The 17212-nt window shown below is 58.9% G+C and overlaps 1 protein-coding gene across 8 annotated transcripts in view; it reads right to left on the minus strand.

The window, feature by feature from the left end:
• Positions 1-17212, minus strand: part of ATP13A2 (ATPase cation transporting 13A2) — a 41243-nt gene that overhangs the window by 14564 nt on the left and 9467 nt on the right. For 2 of the 8 annotated variants that reach the window (XM_021549403.3, XM_085558470.1), the window contains exons 4-18: positions 15294-15352; positions 14268-14376; positions 14101-14180; positions 12004-12081; positions 9427-9496; positions 7144-7278; positions 6973-7039; positions 5207-5338; positions 4543-4698; positions 4340-4450; positions 4178-4224; positions 3880-4068; positions 2987-3193; positions 1553-1681; positions 497-653 (exon numbers count right to left, since the gene is read on the minus strand). In XM_021549403.3, the coding sequence (XP_021405078.3) occupies positions 497-653; positions 1553-1681; positions 2987-3193; positions 3880-4068; positions 4178-4224; positions 4340-4450; positions 4543-4698; positions 5207-5338; positions 6973-7039; positions 7144-7278; positions 9427-9496; positions 12004-12081; positions 14101-14180; positions 14268-14376; positions 15294-15352 (1726 nt within the window). Of the gene's footprint in view, positions 1-496; positions 654-1552; positions 1682-2986; positions 3194-3879; positions 4069-4177; positions 4225-4339; positions 4451-4542; positions 4699-5206; positions 5402-6972; positions 7040-7143; positions 7279-9426; positions 9497-12003; positions 12082-14100; positions 14181-14267; positions 14377-15293; positions 17196-17212 lie in introns of those variants that run through there. The other 6 variants (XM_085558469.1, XM_085558471.1, XM_085558468.1 and 3 more) reach the window with 6 other exon arrangements.

The following is a 17212-nucleotide window of genomic DNA, read 5'->3' on the forward strand; positions in this document are numbered from 1 at the left end:
GGACTGGGGAATGCTCTCCCCATCCCAAGGGGCCTGGAGATCCCATCCTGGACTGGGGAATGCTCTCCCCATCCCAAGGGGCCTGGAGATCCCATCCTGGGCTGGGGAATGCTCCCCCCATCCCAAGGGGCCTGGAGATCCCATCCTGGGTTGTTGGAAGCTCTCCTCATCCCAAAGGACCTGGAGATCCCATCCTGGGTTGTTGGAAGCTCTCCTCATCCCAAGGGACCTGGAGATCCCATCCTGGGTTGTTGGAAGCTCTCCCCATCCCAAGGCACCTGGAGATCCCATCCTGGGTTGTTGGAAGCTCTCCCCATCCCAAGGCACCTGGAGATCCCATCCTGGGAACCCCCAACCCCATTCCCCACCTTCCGGCTCCCGTTTCCTTTCCCTCCTGCGGCTGGAGCCCCCCCAAAGCCTTTGGGATCTGCCCCGTGGCATTCCTGAGGACAATTCCCAGCCGGACTTGGGGGTGAGCCCAGCTCCCAGTACAAACCAGTTTCCTTCCTGCACAGACTGGCCACCATCTCCGGGGCGCCCTTGACGAAGGCGTGGGCCTCGGCCTCGGCGGGCAGCGCGACCAGGACGCTCATCCTCTGGAGGGACGAGGAGAACGGGAAACGCCGCAGGATCCCCAGCGGGGCCCGGTGCCTCTGCGGAGAGCGCGGGATCAGGGCCGGGCAGGAATGCCCCGGGAGGCAGGAATTGCCCCGGGAGGAATTCCCCCAGAGGCAGGAATTCCCCCAGAGGCAGGAATTGCCCCAGGAGGCAGGAATTCCCCGGGAGGCTGGAATTGCCCCGGGAGGAATTACCCCGGGAGGCAGGAATTGCCCCAGGAGGCAGGAATTACCCCAGGAAGCAAGAATTCCCCCGGGAGGCAGGAATTCCCCCAGGAGGCAGGAATTCCCCCAGGAGGCAGGAATTACCCCAGGAGGCAGGAATTCCCCCAGGAGGCAGGAATTCCCCCAGGAGGCAGGAATTACCCCAGGAGGCAGGAATTACCCCAGGAGGCAGGAATTCCCCAGGAGGCAGGAATTACCCCAGGAGGCAGGAATTGCCCCGGGAGGCAGGAATTGTCCTGGAAGGCTGGAATTCCCTCGAGAGGCAGGAATTCCCTCGGGAGGCATTACCCCAGGAGGCAGGAATTCCCCTGGGAGGCAGGAATTCCCCCAGAGGCAGGAATTTCCCCGGGAGGCAGGAATTACCCCAGGAGGCAGGAATTCCCCCAGAGGCAGGAATTGCCCCAGAGGCAGGAATTGCCCCAGAGGCAGGAATTCCCCCAGAGGCAGGAATTGCCCCAGAGGCAGGAATTCCCCGGGAGGCAGAATTGCCCCAGAGGCAGGAATTGCCCCGGGAGGCAGGAATTGGCCAGGAGGCAGGAATTGCCCGGGAGGCAGGAATTCCCCCAGAGGCAGGAATTCCCCGGGAGGCAGGAATTCCCTGGGAGGCAGGAATTCCCCGGGAGGCAGGAATTGCCCCGGGAGGCAGGAATTGCCCCAGAGGCAGGAATTCCCCGGGAGGCAGGAGGCTGGGGAGCCGTTCATGCCGTTACCCTGTCCCGAGGCTGCTCCTCCTCTGGCGGAGGTTTCACCACGGCCAAGACCTTCATCCCAAACTGCTGGAACGCCGCTGGGAGCTCCCCTTCCTCCTCCTCCTCCTCCTCCTCCGTCATCTCCAGGCGCTGAAACCGAGAGGGCAAAACCCTGCTGAGCTCCTGCGGCCACGGAGGGTCCGGAACCGCCGAGATTTCCAACACCTCCCGAGATTCCCAACACCTCCCGTGGGTCTCAGATTCCAGCCAGGCAGAAACCTGGCAAAGAGCTGGAGAAGAATGGAAATAATTCTTTATCTCTCCTGTTTTTCACATGGTTTACAGTTAAGTTCTATCACTGTTTGTCACTCTGCACCAATGGTGTGGGTTGTTTTCACTTCGGGACCAATGGAATTGGAATTACCTCACACAGCTCTGTTTAAAAGAGAGGTGTATTTTGAATAAATCAGAGTTTTACTCTCAGTGTCAGCGGTCAGGAGCACACAAAATCACGGGGTGTGATTCCATGCAGGTGCTTTATTGAGAGCTCTGGGAATCAGGGGTGCACACCCAAATCTGACTCCAACACGGCTTTCGAGCCGAACGTATTTTATATTCTATCCTTATATAACTTACATATTAATTATTAAACTTATATTATTCTGTTGTATACATCGAGTTTCTCGTGATCTTTCTTAGGTCCCCGACCACAGTTTCTCATGATTATTCTTACAATCAAACAGTAATTATATTTAATTATTAAACAACCATCACATCTAACAATTATATCATGTACTAGCTACACAGGTGCAGTTCTAACGAGTACAAGTTCTTCATGTGCTTTTAGGGTATTTATTTCTCCAGGGCCTACTAAGCTTAATTTTTCCTGTTAACCCCAAACCCCCATGATTTTAAAACCCTTTTACTATCACCAGCAGCTTTCTGAGTCGCTGTTCTCATTCCCGTCCTGCCAGGCTGGAAACTCTGCGCTTCTCCCTTGGACTGAACCCGAGACCCACAGCCTCCCTGTGCGCCTCACCTGTTGAGTTGTGTTCTCAATGTATATCCCCTCATATTGGTTTATCCCTCCATATAATCTACCCCAGGTTTCCCCTCCTTTGCCCCCCGAGAGCCACTCCCCTGTCCTTCCCCCGTCGGCTGTTCGGTTTTCCCCACCCTCCCTATACCTGGCTGCTCTGGGTGGGGCTCCCTCTCTTTTCCTCAGGTGGCCTGGGACCTCTCCAGGCTCTCATTAAACTTTGGACCTAATCCTGAGGGAGAGCACCTCTTTGCTTGTGGGACCAGCTCACCTTTGGACTCAGGTGGGAGCTCCTCCAAGCCCCCCGGGATCCGAGGAGAAGTTCCTTCCCTCTGCCCGCCTCGCCCACTGCCCAGCTGGCCGGGCTCCACAGGGGTTTTATCCCCGTGGGTTCGAGGGAGGGACGCAGCACTCACCCAGCCGGTGGATTCCAGCATTTTGATGTCCACGGGGTCCCCGACGAGCTGTCCCCGCAGCGGTGCCACGGCGTGGCAGGTGGCCAGGGCGTAGAGCAGGGCGCCGGCGGGCAGGCAGCGGGGCTCGCGCACCATGGGCAGGAAGCGCCGCTGCTCCAGGGGCACCACGCCCCACACGTCCAGCCCCTCCTGGGTCAGCGTCCCGGTCTGTGGGCACAGCGCCGTGGGTCTGGGGGCAGCCCTGGTGCCCACCCGCCCTGCCCCACACGTCCAGCCCCTCCTGGGTCAGCGTCCCGGTCTGCGGGCATGGCACCGTGGGTCTGTGGGCAGCCCCGGTACCCACCCACCCTGCCCCACACGTCCAGCCCCTCCTGGGTCAGCGTCCCGGTCTGTGGGCACAGTACTGTGGGTCTGGGGGCAGCCCCAGTGCCCACCCTGCCCCACACGTCCAGCCCCTCCTGGGTCAGTGTCCCGGTCTGTGGGCACAGTGCCGTGGGTCTGGGGGGCACAAACCTGGTGCCCACCCGCCCTGCCCCACACGTCCAGCCCCTCCTGGGTCAGTGTCCCGGTCTGTGGGCACAGCGCCGTGGGTCTGGGGGCAGCCCCAGTGCCCACCCTGCCCCACACCTCCAGTGTGTCCTGGTCTGTGGGCACAGCGCTGTGGGTCTGGGGCACAGCCTGGGCACCCGCCCTGCCCCACACGTCCAGACCCTCCTGGGTCAGCGTCCCGGTCTGTGGGCACAGCGCCGTGGGTCTGGGGGCAGCCCTGGTACCCACCCAGCCTGCCCCACACGTCCAGCCCCTCCTGGGTCAGTGTCCCGGTCTGCGGGCACAGCGCCGTGGGTCCGGGGGCAGCTCCGGTGCCCCCCAGCCCGCCGTGCCCCCCGGCTCACCTTGTCGAAGCACACCAGGCGGATCTTCCCGCACAGGTTGATGCGCGGGGGGCTGATGCAGAAGATCCCCTGCTTCTTCAGCCGGTTCTGGGCGTAGATGGTGCCCACGGTCATGGCGGCCGGCAGCGCGGGCGGCACGATGACGGTGACCAGGTCCAGGGCGCGGATGATGATTTGTCCCACGGGGACCTGGGGGAGGAAGAGGAGGAGGAGGAGGAGGAGGAGGAGGAAGCAGAGGCGTGGGCATCCCTGCCCCACGGATCCCTGCGGGCTCTCCCGCTCGCTCCAGCAGCCCTACCTGGTTCCTAACGAGGATGAGGATGCTGTACAAGGTGCCGATGAGAGCTGTGCCAGGGGAGAAGGGGCTCGGTGACAAAGCAGGGCGCAGCGGGGAGCTGGAATGGGATCCCATTCCAAGGAATCCCGCTGCTCTGGGACGCGCCTCCGCGCCCGCACCCACCCAGGACGGCGAGGAACAGCACGAACTTCACGGCGTCCTTGTAGAACTTGAAGCTCACGGGTTTGGGGTAGAGGATGGAGCTGATGAGGTCCCCCTTGGCCGTGCAGAACCCTGCGGGACGGGCGGGGGGTCACCGCGGCACCGCTCCCGGGGGCGCAGATCCAAGCTGGGGCTCGTCCCGGGATTGTCCCCCCGGCCCTCACCTGTGCGGGTGACCACGGCCAGCACCTCCCCGCCCACGTAGGCCTTGGCCTGGATGACCTGCGTCCCGCAGAACAGCGTGTGCCGCCGGTGCTCCTCGGGGCAGTACACGGCTCTCCCCGCCGGCAGCGGCGTCTTCATCACCGGCACGCTCTCCCCTGCCCGGAACAGTCACCGTCACCCCACGGGGGCCAGGGGACAGCCAGCCGGGGTGGGAAGGTGAATCTGGCTGAATCCCGTGGGAATGACATGCCTGAGCATTTTATATTCTATATTTTGTGTTTTCAGGTCCTGCTCTGCATTGGTGCCCAACTCTGAACCCCACCCAGCCCCGCAGCTGCTGCTCCCCCGCTCGGGGCACACACAGCAATTTTTCTGATTCTGAAACTCAGAGCCACCCCCAGCCTCAGGCACTGAAAAGTACAAACAAAATCAGCTGTGGGGCAGCAAACTGGGGGTCAATGACTTCATTACCCAAAGCTGGAATTGAAGCATTAACCCCTGATAGCTAAATGGGGTTAAAAATTTATAATTGCCTGAAAAACTCGCGCCCATCGTCCATTTTGGGTGCAACCTCGGAGGCTGCTGGCTGAGCAGCCACTTGGCTCCCTGGAGCCCGCCTAGCCCCGGCTCTGGCCGCCCCGGCGGGCAGGGCCGGGCTCTCACCGGTCAGCAGGCTCTCGTTGACCATGCACTCGCCGCTCAGCAGCGCGGCGTCGCACGGCAGCAGCGCCCCGGCCGCCGGCAGCCGGATGCAGTCCCCGGGCACCAGCTCCGCCGAGCTGACCACCAGCTCCTCTGGAAAACAGGCCTGCTCAGGGATCGGGGAACGGGGCATGAACCTCCTGACAGCTGCAGGACCTGCTCAGGGATCAGGGAACGGGGCATGAATCTCCTGATAGCTGCAGGACCTGCTCAGGGAATGGGGCAAATCTCTGGCAACCTAGAGAACCTGCTCAGGGAATGGGGAATGGGACACAAATCTCTGGAAACCTGCAGAACCTGCTCAGGGATCGGGGAACGGGGCACCAATCTCCTGACAGCTGGAGAATCCTGCTCAGGGATCGGGGAACGGGGCATGAACCTCCTGATAACTGCAGGACCTGCTCAGGGATCGGGGAACGGGGCACCAATCTCCTGACAGCTGCAGGACCTGCTCAGGGAATGGGGCAAATCTCTGGCAACCTAGAGAACCTGCTCAGGGAATGGGGAATGGGACACAAATCTCTGGAAACCTGGAGAATCCTGCTCAGGGATCGGGGAACGGGGCATGAATCTCCTGACAGCTGGAGAATCCTGCTCAGGGACTGGGGAATGGGACACAAATCTCTGGAAACCTGCAGAACCTGCTCAGGGATTGGGGAACGGGGTACAAATCTCTGGAAACCTGGAGAATCCTGCTCAGGGACTGGGGAATGGGACACAAATCTCTGGAAACCTGCAGAACCTGCTCAGGGATCGGGGAATGGGGCACCAATCTCCTGACAGCTGGAGAATCCTGCTCAGGGATCGGGGAACGGGGCATGAACCTCCTGATAACTGCAGGACCTGCTCAGGGACTGGGGAATGGGGCACCAATCTCCTGACAGCTGGAGAATCCTGCTCAGGGACTGGGGAATGGGGCACAAATCTCTGGAAACCTGCAGAACCTGCTCAGGGATCGGGGAACGGGGCACGAATCTCCTGACACCTGCAGGACCCGCTCAGGGAATGGGGCACAAATCTCTGGAAACCTGCAGAACCTGCTCAGGGATTGGGGAACGGGGTACAAATCTCTGGAAACCTGGAGAACTTGCTCAGGGATTGGGGAATGGGGCATAAATCTCTGGAAACCTGGAAAATCACAGTCAGGGATTGGGGAATGGGGCACGAATCTCTGGAAACCTGGAGAACTTGCTCAGGGACTGGGGAATGGGGCACAAATCTCTGGAAACCTGAAGAATCCTGCTCAGGGATTGGGGAATGGGGCGTGAATCTCCTGACACCTGGAGAACCTGCTCAGGGAATGGTGCAAATCTCTGGAAACCTGGAGAATCACAGTCATGGATTGCAGAATGGGACACAAATCTCTGGAAACCTGCAGGACCTGCTCAGGGATTGGGGAATGGGGCACGAATCTCCTGACAGCTGGAGAATCCTGCTCAGGGATTGGGGAATGGGGCAAATCTCTGGAAACCTGGAGAACCTGCTCAGGGATTGGGAATGGGGCACAAATCTCCTGACACCTGCAGAACCTGCTCAGGGAACGGGAAACTCATCTCCAGGCACCTGGAGAACATTACTCTGGTGTCTCATAGAATTATTCCCATGTTCAATAACATTATTCCCGGGACGTTGCGTCCCAACATCATTCCCAGCTACCCCAACGCTACTTTGGAGGATTCCCAAAGGAGACATCATCCCAAAACCATCCCAAAAATCCTCCCCCTCACCTCCTCCGGGCCGCCGGACCTGGACCCGCACGGACATCCTGGCCATGTTCCGCAGCGTGGTGCTTTGCTGGGAGGGAGGGGACGGTCAGAATCCCCCCAAAACACGGGAAACTTTCCCCAAAAACGGCCCCGGGGGCTCGGAAGCGGGGACAGGGAGAGGGCTGAGCCCACCTTGCGCGTCTCGTAGAGGGACAGCCCCAGCGAGAAGGTGGAGATGAGGAAGATGCAGGCGGCGTAGTAGTAGTAGGCATCACACACCCACAGCACCATGCTGAGCACTTGGAACAGGTAGAAGGGGTTGAGCACCTGCAACAAGGAGGAAAAAACAGGTTTGGGAGAGGGGGAAGTTCTGGGAGAGCTCCTTGGGGTGGGAGAACCTCCTCCAGAACATCATGGGACTTTGAGGTTCCTCAGAGTGGGAGAACCTCCTCCATCCCATCATGGGACTTTGAGGTTCCTCAGAGTGGGAGAACCTCCTCCATCCCATCACGGGACTTTGAGGTTCCTCAGGGTGGAAGAACCTCTTCTAGACCATCATGGGATTTCCAAGTTCCTCAGGGTGGGAGAACCTCCTCCATCCCATCATGGCATTTCCAGGTTCCCTGGAAGTGGGGAGAACCTCCTCCTGCCCAGTATGGAACCTCCAGGCTCCTGGAAGTGGGGAGAACCTCCCCCATCCCATCATGGGATTTCCAGGTTCCTCAAGGTGAGAGAACCTCCTCCATCCCAGTATGAGATTTCCAAGTTCCTCAGGGTGGGAGAATCTCCCCCAACCCATCATGGGATTTCCAGGCTCCTGGAAGTGGGGAGAACCTCCTCCATCCCATCATGGCATTTCCAAGTTCCTCAAGGTGGGAGAAACTCCTCCATCCCATCATGGGACTTTGAGGTTCCTCAAGGTGGGAGAACCTCTTCTAGACCATCATGGGATTTCCAAGTTCCTCAGGGTGGGAGAACCTCCTCCATCCCATCATGGCATTTCCAGGTTCCTTGGAAGTGGGGAGAACCTCCTCCTGCCCAGTATGGAACCTCCAGGCTCCTGGAAGTGGGGAGAACCTCCCCCATCCCATCATGGGATTTCCAAGTTCCTCAAGGTGGGAGAAACTCCTCCATCCCATCATGGGACTTTGAGGTTCCTCAAGGTGGGAGAACCTCTTCTAGACCATCATGGGATTTCCAAGTTCCTCAGGGTGGGAGAACCTCCTCCATCCCAGTACGGGATTTCCAGGCTCCTTGGGGTGGGGCAAGCTTCTCCCAGCCCAGGGATTTCCAGGTGGGAGGAATTTCTCCAGGTTCTTTTCAGGAGGAAAAGCTTCCCCCAGCCCACGGGGAGCCCTCCAGGCTCCCGGATGCAGAGGAGAACCCGGCCCTTCCCTGGGCCCTTCCCTGGGGCCGGCAGCCCCAACCCCCCGGAATTCCCTATGGATGCTGGAAACCCCCCAAACCCCCCGGAATTCCCTATGGATGCTGGCAGCCCCCAATCCCCCTGGAATTCCCTATGGATGCTGGAAACCCCCCAATCCCCCCGGAATTCCCTATGGATGCCGGCAGCCCCCAACCCCCCTGGAATTCCCTATGGATGCTGGCAGCCCCCCAAAACCCCCGGAATTCCCTATGGATGCCGGCAGCCCCCAACCCCCCTGGAATTCCCTATGGATGCTGGAAACCCCCCAATCCCCCCGGAATTCCCTATGGATGCTGGCAGCCCCCAACCCCCCCGGAATTCCCTATGGATGCTGGCAGCCCCCAACCCCCTGGAATTCCCTATGGATGCCGGCAGCCCCCAACCCCCCCGGAATTCCCTATGGATGCTGGCAGCCCCCCAAAACCCCCCAAAACCCCCCTGGAATCCCCTATGGATGCTGGCAGCCCCCCAAAACCCCCCCAGAATTCCCTATGGATGCTGGCAGCCCCCCAAAACCCCTGGAATTCCCTATGGATGCTGGCAGCACCCCAAAACCCCCCTGGAATTCCCTATGGATGCTGGCAGCCCCCCAACTCCCCCGGAATTCCCTATGGATGCTGGCAGCCCCCCAAAACCCCCAGAATTCCCTATGGATGCTGGCAGCCCCCCAAAACCCCCAGAATTCCCAATGGGGGCTGGCAGCCCTCAAACCCCCCAAAACCCCCCCAGAATTCCCTATGGATGCCGGCAGCCCCCAACCCCCCCGGAATTCCCTATGGATGCCGGCAGCCCCCCAAAACCCCCGGAATTCCCTATGGATGCCGGCAGCCCCCCAAAACCCCCGGAATTCCCTATGGATGCTGCTCCCGAGGACTCTCAGCCACCCCCCAGCCCCCAGGGGCTCTCCTCTCCAAGCCCAGGGCTCAGGGAAGGTCCCTCCACGGCTCTGCCTCTTCCCAAGGGCCGGGAAGCGCCTCCAGAGCGGGACAGGGAGCAGGGCAGGGATCCGTGCCGGGAAAATCCGCTGGGGAAGCCCAGCTGGAGCCCACCTCCTCCACCAGGAGCCTGGCGTAGGACTTGACGGGCACCTCGATGAGGTTGGGGCCGTAGATCTTCCTCCTGCAGGGGGGGAAGGACAGGGAATTTTATCCTTATGGAAGGAGTTTGATCCTTGGGAAAGGGGAATTTTGTCCTTGGGAAAGGAAAGGGAAGGAATTTTAACCTTGGGGAGAAGAGAGGGAAGGAGTTTTATCATTGGGAAAGAATTTTGTCCTTTGGAAAAAGAGAGGGAAAGAATTTTATCCTTGGGAAAGGAAAGGGAAGGAATTTTAACCTTGGAAGGAGTTTTATCATTGGGAAAGAATTTTGTCCTTGGGAAAAGAGAGGGAAAGAATTTTATCCTTGGGAAAGGAAAGGGAAGGAATTTTAACCTTGGGGAAAAGAGAGGGAAGGAGTTTTATCACTGGGAAAGAATTTTGTCCTTGGGAAAAAGAGAGGGAAAGAATTTTATCCTTGGGAAAGGAAAGGGAAGGAATTTTAACCTTGGAAGGAGTTTTATCATTGGGAAAGAATTCTGTCCTTGGGAAAAGAGAGGGAAAGAATTTTATCCTTGGGAAAGGAAAGGGAAGGAATTTTAACCTTGGAAGGAGTTTTATCATTGGGAAAGAATTCTGTCCTTGGGAAAAGAGAGGGAAAGAGTTTTATCCTTGGGAAAAGAGGGAATGAGTTTTATCATTGGGAAAGGAGACTTTTATCCTTGGGAAAAGAGAGGGAAGGAGTTTTATCCTTGGGAATGGGAAGGAATTTTAACCTTGGGAAAAGAGAGGGAAGGAGTTTAATTCTTGGGACAGGGAAGGAGTTTGATCCTTGGGAAAAGAGGGAAGGAATTTCACCCTTGGAAAAGAGGGAAGGAGTTTGATCCTTGGGAAGAGAGGTAAGGGGGTTTATCCTTGGGAAAAGGAAGGAATTTTATCCTTGGGAAAAGAGGGAAGGGGTTTCACCCTTGGGAAAAGAAAAGGAAGGAATTTCATCCTTGAGAAAAGAGGGATGGAGTTTTATTCTTTGGAAAGGGAAGGAGTTTGATCCTTGGGAAAAGGAAGAAATTTTATCTTTGGGAAAAGAGGGAAGGAATTTGATCTTTGGGAAAAGAGGGAAGCAGTTTCATCCTTGGGAAAAGCTGCATTTCCAACCCAAGGGCCCCTCATGCTGCCCAGACCCCCAAGAGGAGCCAGGTCATATGGAGAAACCAATCCCAGGAATTCCATCCCACCCGGCAGTTTGGGGTCTGAGGCTCTGGGATTTCCTGGAATTTCCCTGTCCAGTTTGGGGTCTGAGGCTCTGGAATTTCCCTGCCCAGTTTGGGGTCTGAGGCTCTGGAATTTCCCCGTCCCATCTGGGGTGTGAGGCTCTGGGATTTCCTGGAATTTCCCTGTCCAGTTTGGGGTCTGAGGCTCTGGAATTTCCCTGCCCAGTTTGGGGTCTGAGGCTCTGGAATTTCCCCGTCCCATCTGGGGTGTGAGGCTCTGGGATTTCCTGGAATTTCCCTGCCCAGTTTGGGGTCTGAGGCTCTGGGATTTCCTGGAATTTCCCTGTCCAATCTGGGGTGTGAGGCTCTGGGATTCCCCGGAAAAGCCCTGTCCAGTTTGGGGTCTGAGGGTCTGGGATTTCCTGGAATTTCCCCGTCCAATTTGGAGTCTGAGGCTCTGGGATTCCCTGGAATTTCCCCATACAGTCTGGGGTGTGAGGCTTTGGGATTCCCTGGAATTTCCCTGTCCAATCTGGGGTGTGAGGCTCTGGGATTCCCTGGAATTTCCCCATACAGTCTGGGGTCTGAGGCTCTGGGATTCCCTGGAATTTCCCTGCCCAGTTTGGGGTCTGAGGCTCTGGGATTTCCCCGTCCAGTTTGGGGTCTGAGGCTCTGAGATTCCCTGGAAAAGCCCTGTCCAGTTTGGGGTCTGAGGCTCTGGGATTTCCTGGAATTTCCCTGCCCAATCTGGGGTGTGAGGCTCTGGGATTCCCTGGAAAAGCCCTGTTCAGTTTGGGGTCTGAGGCTCTGGGATTTCCCTGTCCAGTTTGGGGTCTGAGGCTCTGGGATTCCCTGGAAAAGCCCTGTCCAGTTTGGAGTCTGAGGCTCTGGGATTCCCTGGAAAAGCCCTGTCCAGTTTGGAGTCTGAGGCTCTGGGATTCCCTGGAAAAGCCCTGTCCAGTTTGGAGTCTGAGGCTCTGGGATTCCCTGGAAAAGCCCTGTCCAGTTTGGGGTCTGAGGCTCTGGGATTCCCTGGAAAAGCCCTGTCCAGTTTGGGGTCTGAGGCTCTGGGATTCCCTGGAAAAGCCCTGTCCAGTTTGGAGTCTGAGGCTCTGGGATTCCCTGGAAAAGCCCTGTCCAATTTGGAGTCTGAGGCTCTGGGATTCCCTGGAAAAGCCCTGTCCAGTTTAGGGTCTGAGGCTCTGGAATTTCCCTGTCCAGTTTGGAGTCTGAGGCTCTGGGATTCCCTGGAAAAGCCCTGTCCAGTTTGGGGTCTGAGGCTCTGGGATTCCCTGGAAAAGCCCTGTCCAGTTTGGAGTCTGAGGCTCTGGGATTCCCTGGAAAAGCCCTGCTGGTGCTCCCCGGGACCTGCCGTGCCCACCTGGCGCCGTGCTCCTGCTGCTGCAGCCCGGCCCGGCTCAGGTGCAGCTCTGCGCAGGTGCAGCCCTCGTCCAGCACGCTGCGGAGCGAAGGGAAACAGGGAGAGAGTCAGAGGCAGCGGGAAGGACGGAACACACAGCCCGGCCAAGGACAGGGACAAACTGAGCCCCTCGGAAAGGGACAGTGCCCTGCTCCTGCTCCTTGGCCGCTCTGCAGCCCACGGCTGCCAAGGGAAGGCAACAAAAGGGGCACAGTCCGAGAGAGAGGCGGCAGTGCCCAGCCCTGCCAAACTGCCCCGGGCAGCTCCTGTGCTCCCGGGCACGGGAATTATATATATATTTATATATACACATATATATGTGTGTGTGTGTGTGTGTCGGAATCTGAGGTGTTGATGATCCCAAGATTGTAGAAAGTCTCTGTCTGTCAGCCCCCTGCCAAAGAAGAAGCCATAATTAATCTGTGCTGGTTTCCAGGTTGTTTATTCTGTTTATCTCTCACATGTTCTGCTGCCCTGCCCAGCTCTGTCCTGCAGGGCAGCGTGTGGGGCTCTGCCCTCAGTGGGATGTGACAAACATTCAATACCAGAAACTCCCTGGGCTGCATTTACAAGAACGTGCCAATATCTGTCACCTACGTTGGACAGTGTGTCCCCAGCCTGAACCAACAGAAAAATGCCAACACCACAGTGAAACATGGAGGGCATGAAGAAGGAGAAAAAGGACAAGGCACACCCAATTTCCTCCATCTTGTCTCCTTTGAACCCCTCATCTAGAATCCTAAAATTTTACTTTTGCACCCGTGCCACACTTAATTATTACTTCTATCAAACACTCAGAGCTGGTAATTGATCCTGTAAGATGGAAAACTCTTTTCCATGGCCAGAGATCACAGCCAGTGTCTCTGGGGGCTCTGTCCAGGGGGGTTCCTGACCCCTGCCAGGGTCCCAGGGCAGCCAGAGGGAAGCTCTGCATTCCCACGTGTGTGTTTTCCTCTAGACATGAATCCCAAGATTCCCTTTCCAACCCCAGAAATTCTGTATTTGCTTATTTCTAACGCTGATTTCTGCTCCAGCATTCCCAAAGTCCCGGGAGCCCAAGGGCACCAGGGGGCTGAGGGTGATGTCGGAGGGTTTGGAGCTTTTCTATTTTCCGTGTGTTTTTAACCTGCAGTTCTTTAGTGCAGAATTCCAAACTCCACACAGGCTCAGCTGCTGCTCTCCAGTTTTGGGCACACACAAGAATTCCTCTCAAGGAATTCCTCTCCTGAGGGAGCTGGGAATGGGAATGGCAGGAATGTTGGGATTCAGGAGGATCCAGGAGAGTCCTGAGGGAGCTGGGAATGGGGATGGCAGGAATGTTGGGATCCAGGAGGATCCAGGAGGGTCCTGAGGGAGCTCAGGGAGTGGAAATGCTGGGATCCAGGAGGACCCTGAGGAGCAGGAATGTTTGGATCCAGGAGGACCCCGAGGGAGCAGGAATGTTTGGATTCAGGAGGATCCAGGAGGATCCTGAGGAGGCTGGGAATGCTGGGATTCAGGAGGATCCTGAGGGAGCAGAAATGTTTGGATCCAGGAGGATCCAGGAGGATCCAGGAGGACCCCGAGGGAGCAGGAATGTTTGGATTCAGGAGGATCCAGGAGGATCCTGGGGAGGTTGAGAATGCCGGGATTCAGGAGGATCCTGAGGGAGCAGGGATGCCAGGAATGCTGGGATACAGGAGGACCCAGAGGAGCAGGAATGCTGGGATCCAGGAGGATCCAGGAGGATCCAGCAGGAATGGTGGGCCCTGGGAGGATCCAGGAGGATCTAGGAGGATCCAGGAGGAGCAGGAATGGCGGGCTCTGGGAGGATGCAGGAGGATCCAGGAGGATCCAGGAGGATCTAGGAGGATCCAGGAGGAGGATGCAGGAGGAGCAGGAATGGTGGGATCCAGGAGGATCCAGGAGGAGGATGCAGGAGGAGCAGGAATGGCGGGCCCTGGGAGGATGCAGGAGGATCCAGGAGGATCCAGGAGGAGGATGCAGGAGGATCCAGGAGGAGGATCCAGGAGGATCCAGGAGGACCCTGAGGAGCAGGAATGGGGGCCCTGGGAGTACCTGACCCTGCAGAAGGCCTGCCGCCGCTCCAGCCACACGTAGCGCATTCCCTGGAACAGGTAATACCTCAGGAGGTTCTTCTGCCGGACACGGAGGGGACAAAAAGGGTGAGCGGCGTGTGCAGGGACAGGGAGAGGCCTTGGGGACGGGGAAGGTCCCGCGGCCACCTCGTCCTTGTCGTGCAGCCGCACGGTGTCACGGCTCTCGTCCTCGTCCGGCACCGCCAGCGCCACGCCGCTGCCGCGCTCGGCCTGCGCCCCGGGGTGCTGCTCCAGGCTGCCGAGGGAACCGGGCTCAGGCACGGCGTGCCACCCTCCCTGGGGACACCCGGGCTCAGGCACGGCGTGCCACCCTCCCCTGGGGACACCCGGGCTCAATCACCCACCCCTGGGGACACCCGGGCTCAGGCACGGCGTGCCACCCTCCCCTTGGGGACATCGGGGCTCAGACATGGCGTGTCACCCACCCCTGGGGACACCCGGGCTCAGGCACCCTCGCCTGGGGACACCCGGGCTCAGGCACGGCGTGCCACCCTCCCTGGGGACACCCGGGCTCAGGCACGGCGTGCCACCCTCCCTGGGGACACCCGGGCTCAGGCACGGCGTGCCACCCTCCCCTGGGGACACCCGGGCTCAGGCACGGCGTGTCACCCTCCCTGGGGACACCCGGGCTCAATCACCGTTCCTCGGGGACACACAGGCTCAGCCATGGCCTGTCACCTTCCCTTGGGGACACCCAGGCTCAGCCACCCTTCCTAAGGGACACCTGTGCCCGGTCCCCCTCCCTTGGGGACACCCGTGCCCATCCTTTGGGGACACCCGTGCCCAGCGTGGGGACACCTGTGCCCAGTTTGGGGACCCTGTGCCCAGTTTGAGGACACCCGTGCCCAGTTTGGGGACCCCGTGCCCAGTTTGGGGACCCCGTGGCCAGTTTGGGGACACCCGTGCCCATCCTTTGGGGACACCCGTGCCCAGTTTGGGGACACCCGTGCCCATCCTTTGGGGACACCCGTGCCCAGTTTGGGGACCCCGTGCCCAGTTTGGGGACCCCGTGCCCAGTTTGGGGACCCCGTGCCCAGTTTGGGGACACCCGTGCCCATCCTTTGGGGACACCCGTGGCCAGTTTGGGGACCCCGTGCCCAGTTTGGGGACCCCGTGCCCAGTTTGGGGACCCTGTGGCCAGGCCCGGCTCACCCGGCCTCGCCCAGCGGCTCCGTCAGCACCTGGGTGGTGAAGCACTGCCCGAAGCGGTCCTGGAACACAGGGAGGGGCTGGCAGGACACGGGAATGCCATGGAGGGACACGGGAATGACATGGCAGGACACGGGAATGGCATGGCAGGACATGGGAATGGCATGGCAGGGCACGGGAATGGCATGGAGGGACACGGGAATGGCATGGAGGGACATGGGAATGGCATGGAGGGACACGGGAATGACATGGCAGGGCACGGGAATGCCATGGAGGGACACGGGAATGACATGGCAGGGCACGGGAATGGCATGGAGGGACATGGGAATGACATGGAGGGACACGGGAATGACATGGAGGGACAAGGGAATGACATGGAGGGACAAGGGAATGCCATAGCAGGACACGGGAATGCCATGGAGGGACACGGGAATGCCATGGCAGGACACGGGAATGGCATGGAGGGACACGGGAATGGCATGGAGGCACATGGGAATGACATGGCAGGGACACGGGAATGGCATGGAGGGACACGGGAATGGCACGGAGGGACATGGGAATGACATGGCAGGGACACGGGAATGGCATGGAGGGACACAGGAATGGCACGGAGGGACACGGGAATGCCATGGAGGGACACGGGAATGACATGGCAGGGCACAGGAATGACATGGCAGGACATGGGAATGCCATGGCAGGACACGGGAATGGCATGGAGGGACACGGGAATGACATGGCAGGACATGGGAATGACATGGCAGCGACATGGGAATGCCCGGCGTGCCCCCAGCTCCTTCCAGACCCGGGAATCCCGGGAATCCCGCACCCGTCCCGGGTGCTGGCCGAGGTTTGGGGACAACGCAGGGAAATTGCAAGCGCGGTAGGATGGGACGGAAAGGGGAACTGTGGAGTTATTTTAGGAATAACCGATTCCTGGAATGGGGCAATTCCAGGAATGATGGCAATAATGGCAATAAATTCCTGGAATAATCGGGTGCCTGAGGGAAGGAGACGCCCGACACAGGCAGGACAAGGAGAGAGAACATTCCCAGGGAATGCTCTTGTTGGGAACCCGGGCAGAGCCCAACCCTGGATCCAGAATCCAACCCCAGATCCACAGAATCCACCCCGGATCAAGAGAATCCAACCCTGGATCCACAGAACCCCACCCCAGACCCACAGAATCCACCCCAGACCCACAGAATCCACCCTGGATCAAGAGAATCCAACCCAGATCCACGGAATCCCACCCCAGACCCACAGAATCCCACCCCAGATCCACAGAATCCAACCCAGATCTAGAGAATCCCACCCCAGACCCACAGAACCCCACCCCAGACCCACAGAATCCAACCCAGATCTAGAGAATCCCACCCCAGACCCACAGAATCCACCCTGGATCAAGAGAATCCAACCCAGATCCACGGAATCCAACCCCAGATCCACAGAATCCAACCCCAGACCCACAGAAGCTCATTCCAGACCCACAGAATCTCACCCCAGACCCACAGAACCCCACTCCAGACCCACAGAACCCCACCCCAGATCCACAGAACCCAGTCCCAGACCCACAGAATCTCACCCCAGACCCACTGAGCCCCACCCCAGACCCACCGAGCCCCACCCCAGACCCACAGAACCCAATCCCAGACCCACAGAACCCCACCCCAGACCCACTGAGCCCCACCCCAGACCCACCGAGCCCCACCCCAGACCCACCGAGCCCCACCCCAGACCCACAGAACCTCATCCCAGACCCACAGAACCTCACCCCAGACCCACAGAACCCAGTCCCAGACCCCCCGAGCCCCACCCCAGACCCACAGAACCTCATCCCAGACCCACAGAACCCAGTCCCAGACCCACTGAGCCCCGTCCCAGACCCACCGAGCCCCACCCCAGACCCCCCGAGCCCCCCGGCC

The sequence above is a fragment of the Lonchura striata genome, chromosome 21 (genome assembly GCF_050655825.1).
Source record: "Lonchura striata isolate lonStrDom1 chromosome 21, ASM5065582v1, whole genome shotgun sequence".
In the NCBI taxonomy this organism is placed as follows: Eukaryota; Metazoa; Chordata; class Aves; order Passeriformes; family Estrildidae; genus Lonchura; species Lonchura striata.